At 27.0% G+C, this 16751-nt stretch overlaps 1 protein-coding gene across 2 annotated transcripts; it reads right to left on the bottom strand.

The window, feature by feature from the left end:
• Window positions 1–3990: 3990 nt before the first annotated feature.
• LOC114917078 (uncharacterized) lies at window positions 3991–10809 on the bottom strand. 2 transcript variants are annotated; one of them, XM_083072713.1, is made up of 7 exons: window positions 10652–10809; window positions 9793–10377; window positions 8952–9177; window positions 8129–8254; window positions 6773–6826; window positions 6050–6639; window positions 3991–4676 (listed from the first exon to the last, which is right to left on the bottom strand). In XM_083072713.1, exons 6-7 carry the CDS (start codon window positions 6500–6502, stop codon window positions 4068–4070), a joined length of 1062 nt encoding a protein of 353 aa, XP_082928839.1. In that variant the 5' UTR covers window positions 6503–6639; window positions 6773–6826; window positions 8129–8254; window positions 8952–9177; window positions 9793–10377; window positions 10652–10809; the 3' UTR covers window positions 3991–4067. The 2 variants fall into 2 exon arrangements, with proteins under 2 accessions (XP_082928839.1, XP_082928840.1); XM_083072714.1 differs by lacking the exon at window positions 8129–8254.
• Window positions 10810–16751: the final 5942 nt, after the last annotated feature.

Raw genomic sequence — 16751 nt, 5'->3', positions numbered from 1 at the left:
AAGTGTGTTTAGTAAAATTCTTAAGTTAATCAACTTAGAGTAATAGATAAAAGATATTTAATTATAAATTTTTTAGTATATAATTCTAGTTAAAAGTGAATGTGAAAAGAGTTATATATATATAGCATTAACTTTTGCATTGTTGCATAACCTGAGAAAAACTTTCCCTTGATATAAATATGTTGCACTCCTTTCAACTATTTTTCATCATAAGTTTTTGACTGACTCAAAAATCCAACTCGAGGATTAATTAAGAGCTAATCATATATCATGAATGTCTCACAATTATTTTTTTATCATCAATTATTCAGCAATCATATCATAGGTAGAGGATGATGAAATGGTCAACTTATTAGACATTATTGCCACGCTGTGTATATAAAACAAATCACTAGGTAGGTTAACGTGTTTTAAATGCCTGACATATATATATATATATATATATATATATATATATATATATATATATATATATATTTCAATTAAAGAGATGGATGATACGCAAGTTGCTTAAATAAACTAAACTCTTAAACTAAATCTCCATCATATGCATTAATTATTATTATTTATAATTAGTTGATCAAATCTATGCCCTACTGTCTACTAGAGTCTAACAAATAGGTAGTTAAAGTGCCAACATTTAGATAGAGATGATAAGGTTTTTGTTTTTTTTTCTTCATTTTTTATATAGGATGGCTACGATTAAAAATCAGATTAGATTTGATTCCTGAATTAAAGAGATCAAATTAAATTACCTTGGAATCCATAAGAACCCATTAACATGTTTGAATTCGTGGTCCAAGTTATGGTCAGATTTGAGTCATTGGACTTTGTTAGATGGACTCAACAGCCCAAACAGTAACACTGAACAAGATATATGGACTGGACCTGAGGAACCCATGGTAACGAGGCCCAATGGAATTGAGAGAAGGGCGATAATATATACACCTCCAATCTTTTTTTTTTTTTAAATAAAATTTTTAAAATATCTTTCTAGCTAAATATGATTACATTGATTAAAACGTTAATTTTAGCATTCCGGAAAGTATTTTTCGGAATAGTAAAATTATTGTTCCGGAAAACATTTTTCGGAAGTGTGTTTCTTACATAATTCTGGAAAGTTCTTTCCGGAACATTAAATTTAGTATTCCGGAAATTATTTTCTGGAATTATGTAACAAACACACTTTCGGCAAACACTTTCCAAAATAAAAAATTTACTATTTTAAATGTACTTTCCGGAACAAAAGCTTTATTATTCTAGAAAGCACTTTTCGGAACAAATAGTGAGAAGAATTACTTGGAGGAAAAAATGCATATGGTTTGACACCTTTTCCTTCGACAGTAAACCCGCTTACAGCTTATAACAAAACCAAAAAGGGAAGAGGATAATGCAGAAATTGAAAAGGGAAGAAAGGGAGGTAAGGAGGTGCGAAGAAAAAAGTAAAAGAAAAAGAAACGAAATGTACAAAGAAGAAAGAAGAACGGTGACAAGGGAGGCGTGAATCTGAAAAATTATAAGTTAAAAAATATTGAAGGTAATTTAAAAATTTCATATATATATATATATATATATATTTTATAAAAAAGAGAGTGTATTTATAAAGAAATGGAGGTGTGTATATCATTTGCCTTGAGAGAATACCCACGTGGATGGGCTACGCATGAGTCAGCATCAACTTTGGTTGTATTAATGTGGAGTTAAAACAGATTAAAAAAAAAAGTCAAAAAGGAAAAGCTTAAAGTGTGTATATTAAAAATTTTAACAATTTTGTGTAAGTAGTGCATGTAAAACTACAAGTTAAGGAAGAAGAAGTAAGCAAAGAGAAGAAAAATTTCATACAGGTTTATCTCTACTACTAAGACAACATTCAGTCTTAGTCAACTAATCAAATTCTACTAATTATAACAAGTTAGAAGAATATTCTTTCAGCAATATTTATCCAACAACTATTGTTTCACATGAAGTATTTTTCAAAACTTAAGTACTTTTTTCAAATAAAGCCTTTTGATATTACTGTTTAGTAAAATATAACCTTTTAAGGAGAGAATGTTACAAAAGAAAAGCTTGCAAAAATTTTAGATTGAATAATTTGCTTATCTGATGATGAAGTCTGATATTTGTAGGTAGTTTCTAAAGATGATCGATGTAAATATTTCAAAGTGTGTTTGCATGTATACTTATTTCGTCATGCGTTAGTGTCATTAGTATTTTAATTGAATGCATTTTAGTAAATTATCACTTTTTATTTTATTTAAGAGTTTACTAATCAGCTTTTTATGTTAAAGAAAAGGAACATTTCGTTTGCTAGTCCAAAATAACTTTGTATTGATTAAACACACTCTTTTCGATAAACATATTTTGTATTTTTTTTTCTTTTAAAAAGTAATCTTTGTCCTTAAAGATATCATTGATTCCTAAGGAACATAAATCTGTTTATTTTATTAAGGAAGAAAAATAACGACAGATAATGGAATGTCCAAAAATATTAAATAAAACACTAAGTTATCATCTTAAAACAAATAATGAGTATCATTTGTTTTTTACTTTATAAAACATTGTCATGAAAAAGAGAAATTTCGTGTTTATATGAATTTTGTTTAAAAATAATATAAAATAAAATATAGAAATAATAAAAGATTACAGTACGTAAATCAAGTGAGACATGTATAATTAGTTAAAAGTAAAATAGTTTTAAACAAAAATAAAGACCAAGAGTGGTTACAAAATAAGTAAGTAATTATTATTGATAGAATAGAGAAAAAGAATTTATATACATTTTTTTTTATTTTACCTTAAGAGATATATTGGTGGGAAAAAATTAAAATATAAGAAAAGAGTATAGATGTCTAAAAAAAAGTGGAGACTAAAGGAGGCCTCCTCTTTATATATTGTTAGAATTTGTGTCCTCTAAAGTGAGATTTCACATTGAAGAATAAAATGTGATAATAACCGTTGATTAAAAAATCAATGGTGAATATTATAATTAATTTTAGATTTTATATACATGTATTTGATTTATCAAGTTTTTAATATAGTTGATTAATCAACAATTATTATTATTACACTTTATTATGAGAATAAGGAGTTCAAATGAGAACTATATCATTGAGTCATGAAGAAATTATACAAGTGAACTTGACATCACATCTTAATTGAAAAACTTTAATGTTTTGTTTGGAGAAGGCGTAAGAATCGAAAGAAATTGAAGAGAATAAGTGATAATTAATTTGATAGAAAATAGATAGAAAATGATATGAAACTTATAGTTAATTAGTAGAGTGGAATTAGGTGAGAAATAGAGAGAAATTGATATTTTAAAATTATTTTTTTAATATAATTAGATTTTTATGTAAAAATTTATTATTTAAACAATTACATTTTTACCCTTTACTAACTAGTTATTTAGACAATAGTGTAGGGTTAGTTTTGACGAAACTTTCTTTTGTGAAAAATGTAACTCAAATTTACTCATAAAAGAGTGAAATTAAATTTACATCAACTCCACCATAATTTTCTCACAAATCCATTTAAATCATCTCTTTCAAATACACATTTTTTTAGTTCCTTGATAATCTCTCCTTTTCTTCACCACTTTGTACTAAATCACCGCCTCCCAAACACATTATAAGTTATGACATCATATTTACAAGTCATTTATTTTATTCAATATACTTATTTCTATTTAATGTGAGACACTCATTTATACTAACATGTCACCCAAAATTACAATAACATATTTAATTGAATCAATTAAAATTCTTCACTTATATAACAATAAATAAAATAATCCCATATCGATATAGACAACAAAAACTATTTATCTTTATTTAAATCTCCATTAAACTTAAAACCACTCATACATATATAAATACTTGCAAGCACATGAGCTAGCTAGTATATCCATAACTCAGCAAACTTGTTTGGGACTGATGTGACTATTGAAACAAAATACCAACTCACCAAAACACACACAATAACAACTCACCAAAATCACAATAGGAAACTAATGAATTATAGGGAATAATGAAAGTATAGGTCAAGTTGAACATGCGTGTTATAGATCTTTAAACTATTTTATGCAATGACTTCCAAATTTTGGAACAATTCTCGAACTGATCTTCGAGCATTTTATATAAAGGAAATTGTGTCAACCCAAATATAGAAACGATGATAAAGGCCAAGCTATATGCTAAAGTCGTTGACTTCTTGTTCCCCTCCAATCGAATGGTGAGCAATATGGTGGCAGCAAATGCTAGCATTGTGGTGATGAGTGAGAAAAATAGCATCATAAATCCCAACTTCAACTTTCGAGGCAATGACTTGTGAAATTCCCACAATTCAAATGAAGAAGTGAGTATTGAAAGAAACATGACCACTGAACCCAATGAGGTGGCCAGAGCCACAACATCCATGATGGTGAAAATTCTGAATGTAGAAGAGTTACTTAACACAGCTCTTCCCCCTTCATTTCCTCCTGGGATGGCATATGCAGCTGCAAAGACAACACCAGCAATTAGCACTGCAACAGTGGAACATGACTGAGATGTGTCCTTCATCCATTGTTTTGCCTCATTATGCATATCTGCATGATCTATGTCCAGAAGATCTCCTGGTGTTAAACCATCTTTGTCGGCATGCATCAAGTATTGTCTCGGAACAATTTCACTGACTCGCTACAATAACAAAACAAAATAATAAAAAAAAAAGAAATCAATGAATTACATAATATTAGTATTATTAGGTTTATTGTAGGTTGAACACGATGAGTTGGTATATTAGTTAGATATCTTGTACTCACATATTATGATAAGGATGATCTATTAAACAAAAATATTTTTTATTCCTCTAATGCATCTATGTGTGTAAAATCCTTTAAATCAGTGATAGTCACAATGAGTTAGAGATAATCATGTCATGATTAAAAAAAAAAGTTTACTCTATGCTAGGTAAAGTGTTTATTTTTTTATTAACCAACAATTAATCCAAAATGTTTAAGTTATTAAACTTCATAAAATAAAAAATAAAAAATAAAAACTTCATGAATGACTTTATATATTAAAATTCTAATAAGATATTTTCTACGTATGAGATTATTTCATCAATAAAATTAAGACTACAATTATTCTTATCAAATAAAGTCTTTCTTCTAATTATTTACAACAACTACATATATTTAGATATATATATATATATATATATATATATATATTTAGATATAGTTAAAATTCAAATTCAAGACTCAATTAAATTAAAACAACTTTGAGAAGTTGATCATGTGATCATTAATTAAGTAATTTGAATTTGAATTTACCTTCTATTGTAGTAACAAAGGTAATGATTTTTAGGCCTCCTATTTCTTTTTTATTTCTGTATTTATGTTAACATCATATTACCTATCATAAATATATTTTTCGCACTTTTATAGCTCTCTCAAGGTATTATATAGCATTTGGCTGTAACAGTAATTAAAACATGAATAATTTATAGGGATGGCAACGGGGCGGGGCGGGTACGGGTTTCATGATACCCGTCCCCGTCCCCGCAAGTAAAACTCATCCCCATCCCCGTCCCCATACCCGTCGGGTATGGATTTTCATCCCCATCCCCATCCCCGTCGGGTATCGGGTATACCCGTACCCGTACCCGTACCCGTCAATTTTTTTATTTTTTATTTTCTTTTTAAAAATAATATTTTTAAATTATTTTTTTTATTATATTATAATTATAATTAGGTTATTTTTTATCTCACATTATAATAAATAATCATACATAAAAAAAATATTAAAATTTTTTAATATAATTAAATTAAAAGTGAATATTAAATTAAAAATGAGAACGGGGACGGGTACGGGTACGGGTACGGGGCGGGTAAGTACATACCCGTACCCGTACCCGTACCGATTCAATATATCGGGTTTTACCCGTACCCGTACCCGTACCCGGTCAAACCGGATATTCCCCGTCAAAGTCGGGACGGGTTCGGGTATTACCCACGGGTACGGGTATATTTGCCATCCCTAATAATTTATACATCTCTAACACTTACTTGATACCATTGTAGCTCATGTTGCAGTTGGTATGCCACACCAGCCACGCTTTCTTCTCTGAAGTAGTCCATGCTTGCAGCTTGGTGCAAGATAGTACGTTTATCTTTACTCACTCGTGTTATCAACGACTCCTTCGCTGGAGTATTCATTATGTAGTCATAGATTTTTAACTGACGGTGCTTCACTGCCACATGCAGTACGTTGAGGCCATCATCGTTAATACAAGAAACAGCTTCAGGATACCTTTCAACTATTCGCTTCACCACTTCTATAATCCCTGATGCTGCACCCAAGAAAAGTGGAGTATCCCACATTGCTGGAGGGTTCTTAGCTAACTTTGAACCCTTATCATTACTTTTGATAAGTGATTCTTTTACTTTCTCCTCCTTCTCAACCCTATCTTTTAAATTAATGTCCTCTTTCTTTTTTGTGACGTTAGAAGGAAACTCCATCGAAATCCTTATTTTCTTGTTGGGTATAAAGGCACACTGCTTCCATGAGTCATCACTATCCAATAGTAATTCAAGTAATTGCTCTGCAGACTTATGGTTCTTCTTTTTATTCCAAATATTTTTAATATAAGGGTACCCTGCATGCGTATGTTAATCATTGATTAAATAAACAATCGCCACACGAATTAACCATTGAATTTAAAGGGGGAGGTGGAAAATTAGTTTAACTAATTTTGTATAGCTAGAATTATTAACACAAGGTTTATATACCTTTTACACGTTTCCAGAAAGCATAGTTGACTCGCGACAGAATGATCCCAATTTCTACAATCAATTCAGTTAATTAGTACATGAAATTCTTTGATTTGATGTATTTATTTATATGAATATTTGTAACCAACTTCTAAAGTCAGTAGTTTGTAATGCTATACAAAGAGTTTTAGATTCAAACTTGTACTGTATACTAACTTCATGAAGGTTGCAAATGATATTCAAACTCATGTATATTGAATATTTCATTAGTACTTAATCATAAGAAATTCCATGGTATTTTTATATATTTAAAGAGTTTCTGGAGATACTTTTGTTTTTTTTTTTAAATACGTGAACATTTGATTTTAGAATTATTTGATTTTTAAGACATTTATCTTTTTCATTTCAATATATATTTTCCTAAAATTCTTAATATATATACAAAATGTTTAGATTTAGTGAGAATATATTTTTATTTATTATGAGTCATGATAAATTTAGATTCTTCACACTTATGTGCAAATTAATTACGAAAAAAATAAGTTCAATAAAAAATTCATAAAAGCTTCCTCTACTTCAACAAACAAAATCTTATTGTATTTTTTTTTCAAAGTTATTTTGATTTTTACAGAACAATTCGAAACACTTGAGTTAATACTTGGTTAGAAAAAAGTAAGTTAATTATTTAGATAATCTAGTTGTCAAGAACACGCCACTAAGTACAAAAAGAGAGAAAAAAGTAAAAGAAAAAAGGGAAAAAAAAAAGCCACACTTTATATTATTTTTATTAATTTAAAAATATGGTACCAAAATACCCTAATTTATAAGGGTAAACACTTTAATTTATAAGGGTACCATAGTAACTCTCACTTATCATTTCATAGTACATGATATATTAATTATATTTATTTTTTTAAAAATGTTAATTAGAAATTAGGTGTCTATAAATAATTTTTCTTTCATAAGACATTAAGAATATTCACATGCACACAAAATATTATGTATGGATGATAAATGACGATAATGCATTTTAATTTTAATTAACACTTTCTCTTTATTAAAATAATATCTTCTAATTAACACTTAAATTTATGTATTAATTATCTTCTAATACTAATTTATTAAAATTCACGTTAACTTAAAGATTATTTTTTATCTATCAAAATTATAGTCAACATTAAAATTCAAACTTAAAATATTTTATATACTATTTTAAATTTCACTACTAAGTTGACCTCATCAGATATTTTAAGATAAAAGAGAGTATTGAAAGGGAAAACAAAAACTTCAAAAAAGTCTATTATCATGACTCCTCTATTTGCATTAATTCAGGCTTGAAAAGGGAAAATTATATTAAAGAGAGAAATAAGATACTTGATTTGGTTGTCTTTTTGTTTTCATCATTTGGTTGGCTGCTTTCTTCATCTCTTGTGACTTTGACAGAACTGTTTGTGGCATCATCTTCTTCCAATTCTGATTCATATCCATTCTCAGGAAGCACTATCGCCCAAATTGCAATTAATTAACGAAAGTAAGTACGTTAGCATTATTTATTGCATCTATCTCGACAAAAGGAATAGACATCACGCTGTCCCATGTCACTTGTTAACAGATATTTAATGTTACATGTATTGTTGTATTTAATTATAAAAAATATAAGGTTGATGGTTTTAAATATAGTAGTTGATAATTCTTTTTATATGCCTTTAATTTATCACAAATTTAATAATAAATCATCTACTATTTTTTAATGAAAATCATGCTCATTAGGTAAAAAACTATTTGTTTTTTTTTACTTTTGGTCGTAGTATCATTAAATATAATTACCATAAAGGTATTTTTGATATAAGATTTTAAATTATGATCTTATTAATTAATTTAAATATTTTTTATTGATCTTAATGAATTAAATATATTTATTATATAGAGATATGGAACATAGTATATTTTATTAAATATTTTTTTAATCGATAAATTTTCATACAACATCCTTATTTATAATAATAAAGTGGCAATAATATATATTAGGATTCATTCAATGACAATTAAAGTAGTATGCATAGGAAGTGTTAAGTTCAACACTTAACACTTGTTACCTAAGAAAAAAAAACTTAACACTTGTTGATCGTAATTAAAAAGAATAATTTGACAAGTAAAAAAAAACAGTGAAATGATTGAAGTGAAGACAGTGACGTACATTCATATATGAGTTTCTGTGAGTCCCATTTTCCGGTCGTCTGTGCTCTCGAAAGCCATTGACATTTTTGATAACATCTTTAGGCAGACAATTCCTTGCTTATCCTCTTTATCTCTGTTCTCTTCCACTACCTTGCTATTCTCTTCCCCAATATTTTTTGGAACTTTCATAGACTTTCTTTGAGCAAGATCTTTACCAATGTTTTTGAGCAACCAAACAGCAGTGCCTGTGGTAAAAAAGGTTACACATTATGACATTAAGCAGATACATACCCGGCCAATTTGTTCTGAACTCCATCTCCCAATTTAGTTTTTAAAATTATAGAATAAAATTCAACATTTGAAAATAAAGGGATTAAATTAAAAATTTCAAAATAAAAAAAATAATGAATAATAATTTATCTAACAAATTTATTATTTTTATTTAAATAAATTTGACTTTTAATTAATTAATTAATATTTTCATTTACCTACTTATAATATTTTCATCTAACAAGATCAGAGAGGATACTAATGTAAATATACTTTTCAAAGGTTAAGTGATTTAACTTTTAAGACTAGTTTCTTTTATAGATAATGAATTCTACATTAGTAAGAGTTTGGTAAGAGTTTCTTTTATAGATAATGATTAAAATATATAATACATACATAAAAGCGATTGTTCAGATATGGAAATATAAAAATATTTAAACAAAACAAATTTCTAACTAGAGAGTACTAAAATACCAAAAATATGAAGGATCTCATTATAACTGTTTTTATAATTTAAAGACGTAATTGAAAATTCTTACAAACTTAAAGAAGTATTAAACTTTGATGATATATTAAACCTCGGAACTTACCAAAATTAAAAGTGAGCAGACAATAGTGAAGAATGGGAAGCTTGAAACCCTTATATAGTTGGTCTGGAAAATGTTTATCGTCAATGCCATAGTTTGCATGCAAGTGCTTGAGCACACGTAGCATCCCATACTTTGCAGCCCTATAAGCTGGGGTTTCATTAGCATCGTTTACTATCTCCAGAAGTGAATCTTTATCATGTTCCATCATCTTATCAACTTCCATGATCACGTCCACCATCTTTGGATCATCCAGCAACATCACCTCGTGAAGAACTGTGTTATCTTCATAATTTTTCCACCTCAACGCATCTAATTGCTCCGTGTGAGATAGCATGTGGAGTAAATCTTTCAAGAGTTGTTGTTGTTTGTGTCCTGAGCGAGCTACTGTATGAATTGCAGTGTTCCCAAACACGTCGAAACGCTCTCCCAGTAACTCCTTTTTGTTGTCGATGATGACCCTGAATTGTTCCCACTTATTCGTAGCCGCTGCTTTCTGTGCTTTCACTATTTCATCGTTGAATTTTAAATATCTCTTCCCGTCCTTTTCTTCCTTCTCAGACATATTAACAGTATATGTGTTGATACCTAAAGAGATAAAAAATAATCGAAAAGTATAGACACAGTAATATAGGATGGGATAGAAAGAGAAATATAATATATATATATATATATATATATATATATATATATATATATATATATATATTAAGTATACATAGATTAATGAAAGTGTTGACTTGATAAATTGGTGCACTGATCAGATACCTTACAATACACCATGCAGAAACAATCTATGTAACGTAGAATTTGTGTTTAATTTCTACTATGTATGAAAATTTGTTGAATAAGTATCACTTACACAGTATTATGATCGAGGTTAATCTCTAATTCAGTGAAGTATGGTGCGATGAGAGATATCTGTGGTAGCTAGAACCCAAAAGGAATATTAATAAAATGTTATGATGAGTGATGAAATGTATTCATATTCTTATATATCATTGCTTTGAAGTTATGCACACTCACAAACAAGCAATGATATTTGGTAATACTGAATGAATGATCTTCTATATATAGAGACTGAGATATAGTTGGAATTGTGGTGGGGCCAACTTTGAGTTAGTGAACTAATTCACTTATTGTTGTATACTCTGTTTCTGCTTTTTCCCGTCTTTTAGCACAACTTGTGCATGTGTGTGTAGCTTTCAATCTTCAATAAATTTTTTCTTTGTCTACATAAAAATAAAAAAAAACTAAATTAAACTTGGAAGATGGAGTGCTAGTGTTAGGGTGTTCGCGACAGGACCCAATTCTTTACTAAATCTAAAAGTAAATTGCATGAAACGAATACACGCCATACACGTTATCTTAGTTTGATATTTCTAAGGGTATTGGATATTTGAAAAATCCAAACCCAATTGAATTCATTTATTTTATAAAAATAAATTGATCCATTTTTTATAAAATAAATCAGTTTAATGATTTTTTTTTTAAATTAGATCAGTGTAATGTGATTATTATTTTTTTTTATTTATATATGATTTTTTTAAATTGAATTAATCCATATATAAATAAAAGAATGAATTGGATAATCAAATATTTTTGTAAAGTGAATTGGTTCGAATTTTTATAAAAATAGATCAAATATTTTAATATAGAATTTTTTTGTTAGTTTTGAAAAATTCTAAAATAAAATTAATTTGATTTCTTCAACCATTTTTAAAATAATAAGAGTTTAATTCTTTATGTTATTAATATATTAAAAAATCCATTGTCAATTAAAATCATAAATTTCGATATATATGACATTTTAATTTAAAATAACTATTCTAATAATTAAAATTTTTTATCACAAATCATAATTTGTTAAAGGATAATATTGTATAAAAACTTTACATTATTTATATGTGCATTATTTTCTCTTAAAATAATCGCTGAGTTAATATGATTAGATGTTTATCATGTAATCACTAAATAGTACTTTTAAAATTTGAAAGATTTTTTTTTGTACAGTAGCAAAATAATTTGCTAAGATTTAAAACAATGAAAGATATTTAGTTTTTAATATATTTTATTATTTACCTTAAATAAATAAATAAGTATATGTATAGAATGTTATTTCTATTTCCTATTCTCAAAAAAACTTGTGGAATAGAAGGAGAAAGGAAAGAAAAAAAAAACTAATATATATATATATATATATATATATATTAATGATAGATAGTTCGAAAATAAAAAAAGTTGCAAAAATGTAGAGCATAACAGTATTTTTTTTTTCAGATTAGAATAAGATACTATTTAATATATATAAGGTGATAACTAACTACCAACATGTATGAATATTTCTAACGGATGTAACCACTATTCTTTTAACAAGTATCAATTCTTTGCAATATTTATAAGAAATGACTGAAATCGACAAGTCAAGGATGTTTTTTGTTTTGAACATGAACGTAGAGAGATAGAGAGACAGAGAGAATTTTATTTTGCCTTTTTCTTTTCTCTTTTTTCTTGGGAATTTCTTTAGCAAAGCATATATACACATCGTTACATGTAACACTCCAATGCTTATTTTCATATATTATAATTATGCACAAATTAATTTTTTAATTATAAACTAATTACATAGAATATATTTTGAAAAATATGAGCATACGTGTTAAAAAGGAGTTTTAATAATCAAATAGATTAAACTGAAATCACTAGAGTCAGTTTGTTGTAGAATTGTATTCGAATTTGTTATTGCCATTCTAATTTAAAAAAATAAATAAAAATAGACCAAGTTAATTGTGTTCTTAAAACAATGTTTGAACCTTGTTTTAAAAAATAGTTAAAGTTGATTGTCAGCACCTTCATCATGAATGATAGGTAGCAACATCCATCTTAATTAAGTTTCTTCACCATATATAAGGTCAAAGAAAGACTTGGCATCATCAATCTTCCCAACCTTAACCAACCTATTGAAAACGGGCCTCAGCCCAAATTCCACCACTTTCCTAAAATAGCCAGCTGCATTCTCAAGCTTTTCTCTCTAAAGCAAGTACTTCAAATATATATACATTTATGTAGGAAGCCTTTAGAAAGCGGTACCAATGATGTGAATAAATGCATTAAATTATTGCCTCCACTAATTAATTAATTTGATTGTAGAAGTTGGAGTGGTTTTCTCTACAGTCAACTATGCTTTCTAGAAATTTACATCAAATTTAAAAGGTATAGTTTGTGTTAATAATTTCTAGGCATGTACAGAATAAATTAAACTAATTTTCGACCTTTTCTTTTAAAATTCATGGTTAATTTGTGTGATTCATGTTGATTTAATTATTGATTAATATAAACACGGTTCACTTCAATCTATTCATAAAATTTGGGATCAAAAGAAGAGATAAGTTTATAGAACAATTAGTTGAGAGTTGTTATAGAACAATTAGTCTTTAATAATATTTATTTGTTTATATTTATTAAAATATTGCTATAGAATATATATTAAGTTAATATGTTATTGCACTATTTTTATAAAATATTTTTTATAAATTGAGTAATATTTTTTATCTTAATATTTTTTTAATTATTTCTCAAAATTAAAGTCTCACATTAAACAAAAGAATGACACATAAATAATGTATTTCTCCAATCTTTAGTTATTTTCTAAAATTAAACCCTAAATCGTAAAAAATTACATATAATAAAGAGGATATGTAACTATAGAGTATAACTTAAGATAAATAAATTTTGATATTTGATTTAGATTTAGTAGTAAATAAATTGGGATACCTTTAGGACTTGCAGAAACCATGAAAGGCCTGATTAAAACTCAATAAATTATTGAATTTGGATCAATATACAGGTTGACAAACACTTGTATAATTTTAAAGGAATCATAAAAGGACCGTGTAAAATTCAATAAATTGTTACATTTGAATATATAGGTTGAAAAACACCTATACATTTAAACTATTTAAATATATTATTATTCAAGAACTTATAAGATATTGTCTCATTTTAAAAATTAAAAATTAAATCTTGACTGAAAATAAAATAAAATTTTAAAAAGTAACTAGATAATTTTTTTAAGTGACTTTATATATCACAATAATATTAAAAATAAAAAAGTTCTAGACACCATTCACCTAATTTTAATTTATAAAAAATAAATTTAATAATAAAGTATAATAAATCAATTATTTTATAGGTTACTCATAATAAGATATTTTACAAGTTTTCTCAAACATATTCATCAACACTTATAAAATAAGATAAGTTACAAATAAGTTGTTTATAAATTCTTTTAAATGAGTCAAAATATAAGTGGCAACACCATCTATATTAAAAATTAATTATCATTTTATAAAATTTAAAAAAAAACTTAAGATTATTAAAATGTTACAAAATACCACTTAGTAACATTTTTAAAATGTTGTCATTAGTCTATATAAAAATATTATTAAAAGTATTTAGTAACATAAACTATATACGATATTTAATAATGTGTCGCAAAAGTAAATTAACAACATTTATACATAATTAAACAACATATTTCAAATATTGTCAAAAGCTTTTTTGTTGTAGTGAACAAGCCAATAGAGTTCTCCTTGGTGTTTCCTTCTAATGTCACAAAAAAGAAAAAAGCATATTAAGTTAAAAGATAAAGTTAAGAAGGAGGAGAGACAAAAAGAACTACTTAAACAAAGTAAAAAGGAACATTTTGCTGACAAATATATTGAGCCAAAAGATAAAGTTAAGGGAAAAAATAATCAAGGTGAAGAGGAGTACTTAACTAACAAAACTAAAGCAATGTGGGAAATTCCATTTTTCTTAGTTGTAGCCTCAAGGATTATAGTTATTTCTTATGTTAAGGAGGATGGTCTCAATTATTGTGATTAAAAGAAGAGATTGATCATGAAAAAGATGTTTTTGTTTGGGCTTTGCACATGCTGAAGAAATGAAGTTAAAAGATCAAGTTGTGTCATGTTGTGATAGTATTGAAATTTATTATGTAAGTCTTGATTTAGGCATTAAGGATAGGTTTAGGATGAGCTAAGTTATTTTTCCTAATCTCTAAGGTAACTAAAATTGACTAAGAATTTTCACAAAAATTTAAAATTCACAAAGATGTAAACAAAATGGAGTAAATAATGCCTAAATAGTTGAATTTTTTTTTACTCTAATATAATCGATTATAGAGTAGCGTAACTGATTACAATTAACATTTGGTTTTTCATCATGCTTAAAATATTCTCAAGTAACCAATAATAGAATGACATAATTGATTACAATCATGCTATGGGGTAATCGATTACATGAAAGGTTATGAAGATCTATTGTTGAGTTATTAAGTTGTGCTCGATTAGGTTTTTTACAATGATGAATCATATTTTCTTAAACTTGATCATGTTACTAATGTAACCAATTACAATATGTTCATCATCAATTACATGTTCAATAAGAGTAAGACTTTGGAACAAAAGTTTTGTTTTAGTCAATTACATGAATATGTATCTGATTACATCAGTTGTAATCAGTCAAAGTTTGTTTCTAGATAGCAATAAAATCAAAGTAATCAATAATATGATTAAAGTAATCAATTATATTAGCATGAAAAATTTTCTATATAAACTTATACTGTTGGAGTTCAAGTGTGAAGTGAAGTCCCACATTGGTTAGAGTTGGACATGTTGAGTAATATATAAGTGAGAAAGAACTACTTACCTAATGTCACTTCAAGAAATTTTGAAATTACAGATGACCAAAATCCGTGGGTAATCCAAAAAATACGTGGGTAACACTTCATTTCCGACGGATTACAGACGGACAATAATCCGTCGGAAAATTGCTCATCTGAAACATTTACTGACGGATTATAATCTATGGGTAACTTTTCGACAGAATTACCCACGAATTATCCATGGGTAATTTACCCACGGATTTTATCCATGGGTATTGTTGATAATATTTTTAAAAAATTATTTTGAAATTATATTAAATAACATCCTTATTTAGTGCATCCATCTCTCATATCTGACCTTTCAGCAGCTCTACTCCATGACACTTCATGCAACTCCTCGTTGGAGGAACCCTTCACCAATCGGAGCTCTCCATGGGTAACCCTTTTTGAGATATTCGTATGCTTTTAGGATCAAAGATTGACCCCACAAATCCCACGAATTAACACAAGACTTTTCAGCGTGCCTTGTTGTCACTTGCACATTTTTCTGGAAAACTTCCCAAAATGTCACCCATCCCTAAATTATCCCATGTCAAGCACGCTTAACTGTGAAGTTCTTAAGGAATAAACTACCAAAGAGTAGATGCATCTCATTGGTATAAATAGTACAAATTAATTCCTTTAACTCATCTTCAACTATATAATCTCATACTTGTACAATCTTTGGATCCCTCTCATTCCAGTATATTTCACAAATTACAATATAATATAATTTTATAATTTTTATCTAAATTAAAAAATATTAATATTTTAGTTTGTGTAATAAATATCATAGTTAAATCAATAAATCATATTTAAAATTTGTATAAATATATATTAAATAAAAATTAGTAACTAATCAAAGAATAATTAACTTCTATATATATAACACAAATGTCTTTATTGTATCATAGCGTTTTTAGAGACTTTTCTTTAACTATAAGAATTTTATATATTTTTAAATTTTGTTTATCTAATTTAGTTTTTATTTATCATTATTACTTATAAATTAATTTTATTATTTTTAACATAAATTATTAATAAAAAACAATTACCCACGGACACATCCGTGGATAATTTCGTGGGTAATTATCTAATTTAATTTTTATTTATCATAATTACTTATAAATTAATTTTATTATTTTAACATAAATTATTAATAAAAAATAATTACTCACGGATACATCCGTGGGTAATTCCTGGGGTAATTATCTAATTTAATTTTTATTTATCATAATTACTTATAAATTAATTTTAT

This window comes from Cajanus cajan, chromosome 4 (assembly GCF_000230855.2).
Source record: "Cajanus cajan strain Asha chromosome 4, NIPB_CcT2T_4, whole genome shotgun sequence".
In the NCBI taxonomy this organism is placed as follows: domain Eukaryota; kingdom Viridiplantae; phylum Streptophyta; class Magnoliopsida; order Fabales; family Fabaceae; genus Cajanus; species Cajanus cajan.
This window is presented reverse-complemented; position numbering and strand designations above follow the sequence as displayed.

Coding starts and splice junctions, on each gene's coding strand:
- LOC114917078 (XM_083072713.1), bottom strand. CDS start 6,502: ATGGAGTTTCCTTCTAACGTCACAAAAAAGAAAGAGGACATTAATTTA. Junction 4,677..6,049: donor ATGAGCTACAATGGTATCAA/GTAAGTGTTAGA, acceptor TTGTTATTGTAG/CGAGTCAGTGAAATTGTTCC.